The sequence below is a fragment of the Boleophthalmus pectinirostris genome, unplaced genomic scaffold, assembly GCF_026225935.1.
Source record: "Boleophthalmus pectinirostris isolate CB_2022bp ecotype Guang Dong unplaced genomic scaffold, ASM2622593v1 HiC_scaffold_3, whole genome shotgun sequence".
Classification (NCBI taxonomy): domain Eukaryota; kingdom Metazoa; phylum Chordata; class Actinopteri; order Gobiiformes; family Gobiidae; genus Boleophthalmus; species Boleophthalmus pectinirostris.
Window position 1 is genome coordinate 2,369,812 of NW_026571299.1, and position 15,605 is coordinate 2,385,416.

A 15,605-nucleotide genomic window follows, 5' to 3' on the forward strand; every position below is an offset into this window, starting at 1 on the left:
AACTCTGGTGGTATTATCTGCTGTATAATAATAATAATTATTATTATTATGTTTATGTTTCATCTTATCTTTATCTATCTATTAAATGCTTTTGCTTTGCTAAATACAAAAAAATTACAAAAAAACAACACAGCTCTACTTTTTCATCAGTTCATTCTTTATAGTTGGTGCCTTAGTTTGTTATTAAATATTATTAAAGGTGCATGGTGTAACTTTTCTGACAGAGGGTTCTGGTGGATATGTTATTGCTTGACCCCGCTCACAGTCAGAATGCCTGTATTTCCAGGTAATTTTGGCTGAGCTGTTTAATGTCACACTGTGGAACATTCCAGGCACAGCAATGACATCTTCATAGAAACAAGCAGGTGACACAGCGCACCTTTAAAGATGATACAGCTTTAATTCCAAATATGTTTCTAAAACTGTTCTAGTTTGTGTGCTGTCTGTACTTGCATAGGAAAAAGAGCACTTTAAATCATATAGTCGATCTATTTAGCATCTGGAGGTCAGTCATGTTACTAATTAGTCATTAAAAGGTTAGTAATTCTGATTCATTTTGGTGCAATAATACCTGCTGTAAATATAAATTCTATTTTTACACCAAGCAAAAAGCAATTTGAGAGTAAAAACTGAAAAATATTTTCAGATACAGAAAGTATAGAGCTCTACTTTACAAAGGTCCACACTGATGACATCACACTAAGCAGAATTCTGTCCAAAGATTCTGCAGAATTTGCATGTAAGAAATAAATTTTTTCTCATGCTGATTAATTTATAAATTCTGTGTACATTAAAGGAGTATAAGTGGCTCATTCTACAGTGGCATTCCCTTGTGTGATGTCATAATTTCCAATCAGGAAGTAAAATTGCAAAATCGAGAAAAAACATTAATGATCTTAAGTTGGTTTAGTAAAATGACTAATCCAAGCTGTCAAAGGCACTTGATTGTGTGATTCATGTATTCATAGTAACAAGGATTATGCAGATTTACAGTGTGAGTCTTCTGCACCAGTACTCTGACTGACAATAGTCTGTCCTCTTATACCTGGAGAATCTACAGCCAAAATACTCAGATGTGTTTCTGTCCACATTTCTGCTGAAACCTGCACCAAGCAACATTAAACATGAGGTCAGGAGTCTAAATGTCAGAGTTGAGTATTAGTGGAGTCAGTGTGTGTCTTCAGCCACAGACGCTCCACTGTGGAGCTAGAGCAGAGGCAGAGCACAGAGCAGCAGAGGGCTGGGCTCTCTGGATTTGGACACATGTCATTTGCAACATGTTTACAACACAACTAATGCTAAGGATAGATTTTAAAGTTATTTATTAGTTTATAAAGCTCTTAATGGTCTTAGTCCTATTTATTTATCTGATCTGCTTTTATCATATGGCCTCTCGACTCTCAGGTCCTCAGGTCTCGTCTTTTAACTGTCCAAGAGTCCAACTAAAACTCACGGTGAGGCGACATTCAGCTTTTACGGCCCCCGTTTGTGGAACAGTCACCTGAGGATCTGAGGTCCGCTGCGAGGTTATATTTTAAAAGTAAACTCAAAAACATATCTTTTTAATTTCGCTTTTAATTGAAACTTTTACTTGTTTTTTTATTATTATTATTATTATTATTATTATTATATTATTAACTATTTGCTTTTAAATTAAAATTACAATTAATATTTTATTTAGTCTCCATCTGTTTTTAGCTCTCTATTTATATATTTACTATAACCTTTAGCAGCTTTATGTTATGTTTTATTGTTGTATAATATGCATGAAATAATGGGGTGGGGTTGCTGTTATTTTTTATATTGTAAAATTGTTTCTGTTGCATGTGAAGNTTTGCGCTTCGGCATGTTGCAGACTGATCGACTGTTTGTGTCTGCTCGCTCCTTCTGCTACATGTCTGGAGCCCCGTTTGTCCCCGGACACGGACATTTGGTCACCCTAGGCTACGCACAGCAACTTACATTCGGTTTGTCGATTAAAAATGAACATAATCGATGAAATTCTTAATGATCAATTATCAAATCATGCCCATCCCTAATTTAAAAACTAACTAAAATTGTAATCAACTGAGAATAACTTGTATTTTTTGGACTTGCATTGTTTTGCTGTAACTTGTAAACGGTTTTAGAAGAACCATAAGAAAATAAGGAGAAATGGTGTTATCCATTCAGAGACTTTGGTATATGAGGACCACTTGGAAACAACTGATGGACTATCCCAGACAGTACTAGAGACAGTACAGTTGTAAAAAGTTGCAGCTCTTATGGTTAAAATGAGACCGCTGTGTGCTGTCTGTATGTAATTATAATGCATTTTTATTGTTAGGGAAGCAGGAAGTAAGGCTGATGCGCAGTTAGCATGCTAGTTGTTGCTAGCATTACCGTGATGGTAAAAACTCCATTCTGGACTGTGAAAAGTGCTTAGAAACTTATCCCAGTGAAAAGTTAGGATGCTAAGAATGTATTATAAAAGTGCTGAACAGTAAAAGCACAGTAAAAACCAAGTACAACGCCTTTAAAGATGCACTCTGTAATTTGTCTGCTGGGGGGTCCGTCACCTGCTTGCCTTAAATGTAAGTATATCCATGAAGACTTGCAAGCCAAATTACAGGTTAGATCTGTGGAGAAGCGACCCCACTCACAGTAACAATGGACGTTTTTAAAGATATCGTGAGCCATAAATGATACCTGTAGATGACTAAATGCAAGACAGATTAGTTTAATGCCATACTGTGGACAATTTAAACCAAAGCATTTACATCTCAATGGAACAAACAGGTTGCGGACCCCCTGCAGAAAAGTTACACAATGCATTTTTAAATATATGAGTAACACAACGTTTTAAGCAATACTTTTTACACTGATTAAAAATAATAACCGTTTACCTGATAACTGTTGGGTAGAGCTCTGCCGTGTACACATAGGTGATGTTGAAGGCGGCGCTCACCATGAGTTTGCCCAACAGCGCCAAAGAGGTCACGTTCAAAAGCATCTCTAAAATAGAAACATGTAGTTAGAACAGATACATCACAATATATATTATGAGTTCTACAGAGATGCCTTTGGAGCCTGTATAAGGGGGAGGTGTCTTGCCTAAGGACACAATGTGCAATGTGAATATGTTATAGACTGAAAAATGTGACAAATGAAAGGTCCTGTTTCTGAATTTAATTGGAACTAAAAACTTTGCACTACTAAACTGTGTATATGGTGTTTTAATAGCATTAGCTACTTTCTCTAGTCATTTTTCTACACTTTTTAAGTCCTCCAGACCTTGCCCCTCCTCACCCCTCACTCTCCCCTTTAGTCCTACAGTCCCTGCACCTTCTACCTCCCTCACTCTCCCCTTTAGTCCTCCAGTCCCCGCACCTCCTATCTCCCTCACTCTCCCCTTTAGTCCTCCCTCTTCCTCCCTCACTCACCCCTTTAGTTCACTAGACCCCACCCCTTTAGTTCTACAGACCCCTTCCTCCCCCCTCACTCTCCCCTTTAGTTCTCTAGTCCCCGCACCTCCTACCTCCTTCACTCTCCCCTTTAGTCCTCCCTCTTCCTCCTGCACTCACCCCTTTAGTTCACTAGACCCCACCCTTTTTCCTGCCTGACTCTCCCCTTTAGTCCTCCAGACCCCGTCCCTTTTCCTCCCTCTCTCCCCTTTAGTCCACTAGACCCCGCTCCTTTTCCTCCTCCCTGTCTCCCCTTTAGTCCACCAGACCCTGCCCCTCCTCCTTCCTCACGCTCCCCTTTAGTCCTACAGACCTCTTCCTCCCCCTCACTCTCCCCTTTAGTCCTCCAGTCCCCGCACCTCCTACCTCCCTCACTCTCCCCTTTAGTCCTCCCTCTTCCTCCCTCACTCACCCCTTTAGTTCACTAGACCCCGCCCCTTAACCCTACCTCACTCTCCCCTTTAGTCCTCCAGACCCCGCCCCTCATCCCTACCTCACTCTCCCCTTTAGTCCTCCAGACCCCGACCCTCATCCCTATCTCACTCTCCCCTTTAGTCCTCCAGACCCCGCCCCTCCTCCCCCTCACTCTCCCCTTTAGTCCTCCAGGTACTGCCCAGTTTAACAGCTGTTTGCAATGTGATTGTGTGGGCGGAGTTTAGGCGTTTAGTCCCATTTTAAGTAATCCTTATCCCCGCCCAATAAGTCGCTGGAATAGAGACAGCTTTTGTTTCACCACAGTTCTCACCCAACAAAGTCTCTAACTAGATAAAACCGTCACTCTCTGGCAGCTGAACTCTGCGTTGGATTGACAAAGCATTCTGAAGCACTCAAATTTCTTCTTAAAAGGTGCAATATGTAACTTTTCTTGTATACCTTCATGATGATGTAATTGCTTTGCTTGGAATGTTTCACAGTATGGCATTAAACTTCATAGGCTCTATTCACGCTTACATCACAAACCAGAAAGATTTTTTGGAAACATGCGACGGCAATTTCTGGCAGGCTCTGTTTGCGGTAGTAAGTCTGACAAAATCTAGGAAAAATGTCCCAATTTTCTTCATCTCCATGTCATCGTAGCGTTCTGTTATGTTCGCCTAATCAACAATTACAACTAGGGGTGTGCAAAAATATCGGAATATCGATATATCGTATCGTTTAATGTGATGATACAGTATCGATATCGTGGGCTGCTGTATCGATATATCACCAAAGAGTATTTTTACGTGTTTTACTAAATTATTTTGTTACAGAGCTACAGTTTTGTTGCTTGTGGAGAGAAAGGAAGCTCATTTATGCAACACATTTGACATTTTGACATTGTTGTGAGGATTTAAATGTTTGTGTTTCATATGAACTTTGCACAAGAAGTGGTTTAACAAACACTTTTAGTATCACAGCCATGATTTAGCCTTTTTTTATTGAACTGTATCGAATCGATTTGAAATATATCATATCGAATCGAAAGTGCACTGTATCGAGATATGTATAGTATAGTGGCCTGTGTATCGAGGTATGTATCGTATCGGCAACTTCTTAATGATACCCAGCCATAATTCCAATCCATACCTCAATTTTCATCATTTCCCCACTGACACGCAACTCCGAGCGATTAGAAGAGATGATGGTGACAAATTCAAGATGATTTCAAACAGCACATATGTCTGCAGTCTTCATTTTACCACTGATCACATTTACTTCAGTGGGTTTGATCACGTTTTCATGTTTCCAAATGCAGTGTTTCCCATAGCGCTTTATAGTTAGGGCCCCCACCTTGACTACATCCCTCCGGAAAAAAACAACACAGCATCCTCACATGCATAGACAATGAGGCCGCACTGTGATGAGGCTGAATAGCGGCATCTATTGGTTAAATATGTTACGGCGCCATCTATCATCTATCATCATTTTTATCGGAAGAGAAGCTAATTATCCGGATGGCTGGATAACATACCTGTGGTCGTCATGCGATGGACACATGAAGGTAAAATATTTAATTATAATTGTTCATCTAAACTTTGAAGCATTTGAACTAAGTGTCCTACCAACTGCTTGCCCATATATTTTGTTTCTTAAGATACTATAAGATACTATATTTGCTGCCGATGTGTTTGCATGTTTGGCATTTACATGTGGTTTTCTCTAGTATACACAGGACATCCCCAGGTTTGACTACCCCAATTTTAAGACTTTTTAAAGACTTTTTAAGACCACTTAAATGAAAATTTAAACCAACATCGCACCCATTCTGCGGGCGAAAAACACCAGTTCCAATTCAAATAATGACCAACCAACTACTAGAATCTAAGAGTCACTGTGAATTAAATCTACACTTCCCCATGATCCATCTAACATCTTCCTCCACTCTACTGATTTTTTACTCATTGCTCACGTTGTTGTTGTTTTTTCTTCAATCCATTTAACATTGCACAGCAACCTGGTTGAGTATACAAAAAATAGGCTAATGAAATTTAAGACCTAAGTGAAAAAATAAGACTTTTTAAGGCCTTAATTTAAGAACATGAAATTTAAGACCTTTTTAAGACTTTAAAACCCCGCAGCTACCCTGATACAGTAATGAGATAAAGATGGAAAAAAGCAGGCAAAAATATCAGGGCATTTTGTGCCAAGAAGTCAGCCTACTTCACCATCTGTACAGCTGTCACATGCTACACCAAGTCACACCACTGTACAACAAGAGAGCCACCCACCCTTTCAACCTCCGTCACCACTGAATTATTTCTGGTTTGTGGCATAAGAGTGAACAGAGTCTATTATCTCCAAGGAAAAAAGCAAAAGTTGCCACTAAAAACACCCATAATTGAATGAGTGGAAAACAGAAAAGTTTACTGCCACACCGTGAAACATTTCAGACAAAGTAATATCATCTCCATGGAGACAAGCAGGTGGCAGACCCTCTACCTCAAAAAGTTGACTCAAAGTTACACAATGCACATTTAAATGCGAGCTGTGCCTAATTTACCAACATCAAGCTACGAACACCACCACTCATTTACATACAAATTTAAATGTTTTTAAGAAGAAACACCCTCTAAACTTCCATATATGGGCATATATGGGGTTGGCATTACTACATGTGAAAGCACCAGGGAGAGAGAGAGTGAATGGGGAAGTCAGGGATTGTGACAGAGAGGTTAGAGCAAATAGATCACACCTCTAGAAAAGAAAATATGTTACTGGATCATAGAGTAATATTCTAAAAGAAATAATTCAAGAAAATATATAACTTACAATCATGAGGGATTTAGAATTTTTTGTTGTATGATCAGAGTAATAATATTCTAAAACAGTGCTCCTAACTGCTCTACCAGAAAAAACATTCAGTTAAGCAAATATTTTGTGATCGCCAAAAATTTTGTAAAGTTAGAAGGCTTTGTAAACATGGCGCAATATCCTTCACTCTCTTCTTTTTCCACAGCTTTTACAAAACACTGCTCTTCATTTTTGTAAAAGCTGTTTTGTTGTTTTTTTCTCAGCTAGAAGAAATAAAGTCAGTCCTGTAAACTTTAAGCCATGTTAGAATGTTGTCCTCATCAAAAACAGACCTGAAGTTGTGTTTTGTTTCACACATGTTTAAGTAGCCCTGCATTACTAGTCTGTCTACATCCCCAGAGCTCGCAGTGCTCTGTTCCACCCTGTGATGTCATGTAGTTGTACCTTTCAGTTCCTTCAGTTCAGCACCTTTAGTAAAGTAGAGATTGGAATTTCCAGATCTGAAATGACCCAAACGATTCTGAAGAAGGTCTGCGGAGTTTAAAACCACAGTGAAGCACACCCTATATTACCACATGACATCACAAGGTGGAGTCTGAGAGAAGAACTTGGCCTAAATGCAAGGTTTGGGTGTTCAACATGTGTGAAGGAACAAAGCACAACTCTAGTGTAATATGAGCCCTTTGGAGAGAGAGAATTATCAGTGACATCCCCAATAAATAATACTGAAGAACTGAAGATACTTGCCCTGCCAACCTCGTCCCCACATTCTCAACATGTTTTCAGGTTTAGATAATTTTCAGAATGTGCAAACACAGAAGGTTGGTCAGAGAGGGTGGACTGCACAATGCATCTGAGGAAATGGAATAACGCAGCCTTTTTACTCCATTCCTTTTCTGATTTTAAGTCACATTTTTGTGTGTATTTTGTACTGTAATTTGCATTTTATTTAGTTTTTGTCTCTTGTCTGCAAAGAAAACAAAAATCTAATGAAGAAGAAATTATAAAAACACACACAGAACACCGAAGTTCTTCTCCCAAACAGAAAACACTTTGTTCCGCATTGACACAAGAAGTGCTCCACTGTGTTTTTAAACTCCATGCACCTTCACGAGAATCATTTGAATCATTTCAGCCCTGGAATTGCGAATCTCTGCTGAACTAGAGGTAAAAGGAGCTGTAAACTTATCAAATTATACTATACTATATGACATCATAGGGTGGAACATTTTGAGCTTTGGAGATGTAGACACACTAATAATATAAGATGTGGGAATGAAACAAAACACAACCCTGGGTATGTTTTTGATGAAGTAACAACATTATAACATGGTAAAAGTTCACAAGAGTCATCTCCAAAGCTCAAAATGCTCTGTTCCACCTTATGATGTTTTCGAGTTAACAGCTCCTTTTACTTTTCAGTAGAGATTGACAATTCCAGAACTGAAATGATCAAAGTGATTCTAGTGAAGGTGTGTGGATAAGAAAAAAGCGTAATATTGGAATTTTTATTGTATTTTTGTGTGGGTCTGACCTGTGTTTTGAGGGATAAACATGGTGAGCAGACAGGCCGAACCAGCCAGACCCAAGAATCCAGCCATGCTCTTCCTCCTCCCAGCCCTGTAATGGAATAAACAGTTACTCCTCTCCATTTGCCCAAAGATCAGGTTACAACAGGGAATTTTACACCATCCACACAATCTGTAGACTCATCCGTTGACATTAAATGGCTGTAATGAAAAGAAATGAAAACTGGAATGGCCATAGGGGTGTGGTTTGTAAAAATGGAGGCAAAACAAACAAAATCAAAACTTAACTTGCATTGTATTACACTATTTTCTGATCTGTTATGAATTGGTTGCATCATTAAAAACAGCCCTGGGGTTGTGTTTGGTTCCATTCACACATGTTTAACACACACAAACCCTGCAGATTTAGGCTGAGTTTTTCTCTCTCAGAAAACACTCTTCTGTTCCACCTTGTAATGTCATGTGGGAAAACAGGAAGCGCTTCAGTGTGTTTTTAAACTCCATAAACCTTCACTAGAATCATTTGGATACTGTACTGAGCTAAAGGTAAAAGCTGTTAACTTGAAAACTGCTGCTTCATGACATCACAAGGTGGAACAGAGCATTTTGTGCTTTGGAGATGTAGACAGACGAATAATAAAATGTTACTCAAACATGTGTGAATGAAACAAAACACAACTTCCAGGTCTTTTTTTTGATAAGGGAACAACATAACAATAAAATCCTAATGTTTTTAACTGTGAGAATAATGATGGCAATACATTTTCAAGAATAGAATAGAATAGAATATAGATAGCCTTTATTGTCATTAGCCAGAGCTGCTCCATCAAGTGCAAGAATAAATAATAAATAAAGCAAATTAACAGTTCTCATTTAGTATGGTGACAGCTTTGGGGAAGAAGTAAGTAATTTCAGTAAAAGAGGAGAATTTTGACATTACCAAAATCAACCCAAAAGTTATCAGTATCTATGATTCTGACCTGAATCAAGATTAAACTTCACATTAAAATATTTTAAAAGGTATCAGAAAAATGTAAATACAAACATCAACAAATAACGTAATACTTAAGGATGTGTTGTGTAACTTTTCTGGTGGGGGGTCCATTAAACACTTTTCTCTAAGGATATGTTATTGCTTTGTTTGGAATGTTTCACGCTGTCAAAGTTTTAAAGCTTTCTATCTTTATTTAGACCAAACCAGACCAAGTTACAGGTCAGATCTGTGGAGAGGCGACCCCGCTCACAGTCAGAATACTTGTTTTTGTGGTATGTGACTTGTTTGTCTTTCTGAGCTGTAAAACCACCTGTGATTGAATAAATGTAAGCTAGATCTGTTTAATGTCATAACAGTGGAACATTCCAGACAAAGCAATAACATCTCCACGGAGACAAGCATTTGACTGGCCCTCCACTAGAAAAGTTACACATTGCACCTTTAAAGTAAATTATCTAAAAAACATCAATATTAATATTCTAAATTCAAGTCATTTTAACCTATCTATATGTATACACATTTTGCAATGTTAAGTATAATTCAACTGAAAAATTGCACAGAATGTCACTTTTTTAATGGAGGACCAAAAATGACATAATTAGAAATAAATAAGTAAATAAAAGAAAAAAGTTAGAAAGTATTAAATTAAATGGTGACTAAAAAATATAAAGGTGTAAATACATAAAAATGATTTTACACATTAAGGCATACTTTCTGGGGATTAAAAAGCTAAAAATATCCTTGTTTGTACAGTTTTGTTTTCATTTATACATTTGTACTACTTTACTTGTTACTTGTTTACTTGAAATGATGATTTTCTTTTTCCATAGAATTGTTCAGCTGACGTGCCACCTTCAGAACGTGACGCACTGTTCCTTTAAGTGTACATGTGCTTCTCAGTTCTCACCAGTGTTTGTTGATGAAGTAAATGCAGAGCGGGTATGCGGGCAGCTCTACAAGGCCGTACATAGCCACATTGACAAAGCGATTTCCTGAAGTCTCTCCAGCACCCAGCGTCAAACCGTAATACACCAGGCTGCAGGCGTACCTACGAGGACAAAACACAGACATTCTTTACTTATATAGATGCTTTTTTTCCCCCAAATAAAAGTATGTAACTTTATTTATCAAGTTTGTGGAGCCAAGTAGCAGTGTGTATGACAATTCTCTAAGCTCTACTCAAGTTGGTGGAATAGTATCTGTATTATATAAATTATAGTTTTACATAAATCAAGAAGCAGTTTCAGAAGAAAAGTTGAAAAACAGGAAGTAAAGAATTCTGTTTGAGAGGTTGGCCCAGTTTACCCACAAGAAACTATTTTTTTCTGATACTTTATAAGTGCATAATGTAACTTTTTGGTTCAGGGGTTCGCCACCTGCTTGTTTCTATGGATATGTCATTGCTCTGCCTGGAATGTTCCACAGTATGACATTAAACAGCTCTACTTTACATTTACTCAATTACAGGTGGTTTTATAGATCAAAAATACCTAGAAAAACGGATTCTGACTGTGAGCGGGGTTGCCTCTCCACAGATCTGACCTGTAACTTGGTCTGGTTTGGTCGCCATAAAGATAGAAAGGTTTAATACCACATTGTGAAACATTCCAGACAAAGCAATAACATCTCCATGGAGACAAGCATTTGACAGACCCTCCACCTTTAAATATTATTTCAACAACATAAAAGTGTTTTCTGGTCATTTAATTTGGCAGATAATAATTCTGTCTGCACAATTCACTACTTTGATGTCATGATTTCAGAGCAGGAAGTAAAATGTCAACCAAAATGGCCAAACTTGGGGAGAAAAAGTAAAATGTTTTATAAACTCTTAAACATAACAATGTAAAGTGTGTTTTATTTAAGAGATTATTCTAACATGTCAAAGGCGCTTTAAATGTGTCACTTGCCATTGTTTACAGTAAGTACAGTAAGTGATGATATTACACAAAGCTACATGACCTCCTGTGCTTAGAGTGGAAACCTTTAAAGTGCCTTTGACAGGTTAGACTAGTCATTTTACTAAAACACTGAAGACCATTATGTTTAAGATTTTATAGTTTCTCTCCCAGTTTGGACTTTTTTTTTTCTCGTGAGAGTCTTGTTTAACAGCACAGGAAGCACAGTTCTTTATGGTCAGATTGTGTTAAAATAAAAAAAATAAAAAAGGATTAATTCTAACTTGAGTAACAGTTTGAGACAGAGCAGTGGTTCCAGTTAGCTCCACACTCCCAGGGAATGTTGATGACATCAGCTCCAAAGTATCAACTGATTACATTTTACTTTACCATAATATCCCAAAGGTAAATTCACAAATGTTGAACCTGATCTGCATTTTAACAATAATCATTTCAGTTGCTCCCATGTGTATTAATATGACAGGCATATAGCAACGGTGTCCAGACATGCATTTTTGTTTTTAATTAACTTTCTGTGCAGCATTTTTAATTAAAAAATGCAATATTCAAACATCATACACTATATATTTTAGGGGTGTAACGATATCCAAGTCTCATGATACGATATCGTCACGGTATGAACCTCACGGTACAATATTTATTGTGATATTGTGGGAAAACTCACGATATGGTGGGGAGGCTCACGATTAGGGATGTAACAATATCCAAATCTCCCGGTACGATATTTTCACGATATACATCTCACGGTACGATATTTATTGCAATATTTTGTAGAGGCAAACAAAACTGTGAATATGCTACCTTTTCCTCTTAAAATGCTTTGACAAGACGTAATAAGACATAAGAACTAAGACTTAAAAGTGCTTAGAATTGTTATTTTCTTCATGTAGTCTACACTGAAATGGAGGAAAGGATCATGGTCTATGTAGTTCCCTCTGTCGTTTTTTTAAGCTTTAATTTAAGCAAAGACACTTGTAATTCGATATATTGAGAGGGTCCATGATATTATTACTCTGACAATAAGATATCATGATATTTCAGTTATTGTTACATTCCTAGTATATTTTCAAAAAAACATTCACAATATTCTCTATGTTTCAGTAATCTGCCCATCTCTAATAGGGAGGTTTATATTAAAGGGCCAGGATTACACTATTTTCTGGTCTAAATTTTAATGTTTCCCTATCACAAACAGACCTGAAATTGTATTTTGTTTCATTCACACATGTTTAACACACAAATCCTGCATATTTAGGTGTCCTTCTTTCAAACAGAAAACACTCTGTTCCACCTTGTTATGTCATGGGGTAATACAGGAAGTGCTCCACTGTGTTCTTAAACTCTTCTTCCTTCCTTTAAACCTTTACTAGGGTCTAGAATTGCCAGTCTCTACTGAACTATTGGTCATAAGGTGGAACAGAGCATTTTAAGCTTTGGGGGTATAGACAAACTAATAATAAAGGGTTACTCAGACGTGACAATGAAACAAAACACAACTCCTTTGGTTTTCTTCAGAATCGTGAATTTGAATAACATCTTGTGACTTCCTGCCTTCCTGATGTTTAAGCGCAAAATGCAAGGGTACTCATTTGGACTGAACTGTCTCAAACCGCATGTGGGCCAAACGAAACAAAACTTGACCTATAAATAGCATAGTTATAGAAAGAGTTAGTCACAGTTCAACGGATTTTTTTCTGCGATCACATTTACTCTTATAATATGCACACACACACACACACACACATATTGAACTAAAACACAAACTAAACCATGTGAACAAGATCAGAACTAAACCAGGACTACATTACAACCAGTCTACAAAGAGAGAGCTATATAAAAATGAAAATACTGCAATTATTGTTTTGTTTTATGCGTATTAAAAATATATTAAAGACACTACCTGATTTTTACTGTCTGAAAAACAGACTTAAACAGTTGCCCAAAGTTATTCCTCACTTACTTTATGCATTCAGAACATCCTAATTATTCACCTCAATGAGTTTGTAAGTGCTTATCACAACTTTAAGAGACCAAAGCAATAACAAGCATGTTAGTAGTCTGAACACAGTGGACTTATTTTGATGAAGAGCTGCTTAAACAATATATCTGCTTAAATACATGGGGAAAAACAGGTATAGCCACTTTATTTAAATCAAAGCACATACTTAAACAAAATAAAAATGTAATGGCTGCAAAAAGAGCTAAAATTATAATGGTAAGAAATTTGAAACCGTGCAGTCTTTCTAATAACTGTATAAAGGGATATTTTTGCATTTTTGTGGTTTATTTTACAGTCCATTTCTGCATTATTTTGAACCTCTGACATCAGGATGAAACTGGACTCCAAGCAGGATGCATGTGAACTTATAGACTGTATATATAAATGAGCATGAGTGCGCTCTGGCTCTATAGACTCCAATTCATTTTATACTGAAAAAGCATCGCCCATCTCTCAGGCTCCTCATTTTGGTCTTAAAATGTTTGTATTAACCCGCTCTGCATGATCCTGGTGTTTTTATTTTTTTCTGAGTGCAATTTCATAGCCACACCCAGACTTCATGCAAATCAAGAGATCACTTAAATAGAACCTGTCTGACAAGGTGAAGCAGCCCATATTGAATCCAAGACATCATGCCATGATCCAAAGAAATTCAGGAGCAGATAAGAAGAAAAGTCATTGAAAATGTTACAAAGCCATTTCTAAATCTTTAGGACTCGAGCGAACTGTGGTGAGAGCTATTTTCTACAAATGGAGAAAGCATGGTACAGTGGTGAACTTTCCCAGGAATCTCCAGCCTACAAAAATTACCCCAAGAGCAAAGCAATGACTGATCCAAGAGGTCATCAACATCTAAACAACTGCAGGCCTCACTTGTCTCAGTAAAGGCCAGTGTTCATGGCTCAAAGAAAGAGACTAGGCAAAAAATGTCATGACTGGCAAAGTTCCAAGACAAAAGCCACTGCTGACAAAAGAGAAGATAAAGACTCGTCTCACTTGCCAAAAAAAACATCTCGATGATCCCCAAAGCTTTTGGGAGAATATTCTGTGAACTGATGAAACAAAAGTTGAATTTTTTTTGGAAGGAGTGCATCCCGTTACATCTGGTGTAAAATGAACAGAGCATTTGATAAAAAGAACATCATGCCAAGTGAAACGTGGTGGTAGTGTCATGTTTTGCTTTGCTTTGTTGCTTCAGGACCTGGATGACTTGCTTTGATTGAAGGAATCATTAAGAAGTATAACTTCATCACATTTTACAACCTGAAAACCATCAAGTCAGGCTCTGGTGTGGAGGCTGCTGACCAAGCTTAAGCCTTTTAGTGGAACCTTCCGGAGCGGAGAAGGGATCAGCTTAAAATACTCCTCTGCTCAAACTCTCATTGATCTGATTAAGAAAAGCAGCCACACACCCAGGAGTACTCACACACACTGCAGCTACACTTCCTCATCTCAGTGTAATACAGCTTTATTTTAAAGGAAAACAAAACCTTGAATGACCTATATCACACCATTTCCTCATCTATGTTAGAATGTACAGTCCCTGACAAAAGTCTTGTCGCTTATCCATTTTGTAGAAACAAAAGCTTATAACCTGACTTTAAATTAATCGATTGGTTTTAGAAATGTCTCATATGAAAGCTAAAACCCTCCCAAATTATGCTCAATATACTAAAATAAATTTGCTTCACTGAAGAAAGATTGATCATTTAATGAACACAGAAAGGTCAGATTTTGGCAAGACAAAAGTCTTGTCGCCTACAGAAAACTGAACAAATAATTTACTTCAAATACAAAAATATGTTGCATAACATCAGTGAATGAAGTAGTGGTGCTGTGAGATCCAGATTTAATATCTTGTATGACTTCCATGAGCTTGAAGGACGCATCCATGCGGTTCAACAATGATTCATACAATTTGTTGATGAAGTCATTAGGAATAGCAAAGAAAGCGTCTTACATGCCTCCCAGAGTTCATCAAGATTCTTTGGTTTTGCCTTCCATGCTTCCTCTTTCATTCTACCCCAGACATGCTCAGTGATGTTCATGTCTGGTGACTGGGCTGGCCAGTCCTGGAGCACCTTGATCTTCTTCGCCTTGAGAAACTTTGATGTAGAGATAGAAGTATGTGATGGAGCACCATCCTGCTGCAAAATTTTACCCCTTTTATGGTTGGGAATGTAAGAGGAGCTAATACTTCTTGATATTTTAGGCTATTGATATTGTCTTCCACCCTGCAAATGTCTCGCACACTCCCCATACTGGATGTAACCCCAGACCATGATTTTTCCGCCACCAAACTTAACTGTTTTCTGGGTGAATCTTGGATCCATGTGGCTCCAGTAGGTCTCCTGCAATATTTGCGGCATCTGTGATGTAAATCAACTGAGGATTCATCTGAGAAATCCACCTTCTGCCACTTTTCCAGTGTCCATCCTTTTAGCAGGCTGTGGGCCTTGGCAAATGCCACACGTTTTTTTTAATTGCCTT

General features: G+C 37.7%; 1 protein-coding gene across 1 annotated transcript; it reads right to left on the minus strand.

Moving 5' to 3' along the window:
- Positions 1 to 2,881: 2,881 nt before the first annotated feature.
- Positions 2,882 to 10,290, minus strand: LOC129411106 (solute carrier family 22 member 15-like). The gene is made up of 3 exons (XM_055161051.1): positions 10,105 to 10,290; positions 8,209 to 8,294; positions 2,882 to 2,994 (listed from the first exon to the last, which is right to left on the minus strand). The coding sequence occupies exons 1-3, from the start codon at positions 10,266 to 10,268 to the stop codon at positions 2,882 to 2,884; spliced, it is 363 nt and encodes a 120-aa protein (XP_055017026.1). The 5' UTR covers positions 10,269 to 10,290.
- Positions 10,291 to 15,605: the final 5,315 nt, after the last annotated feature.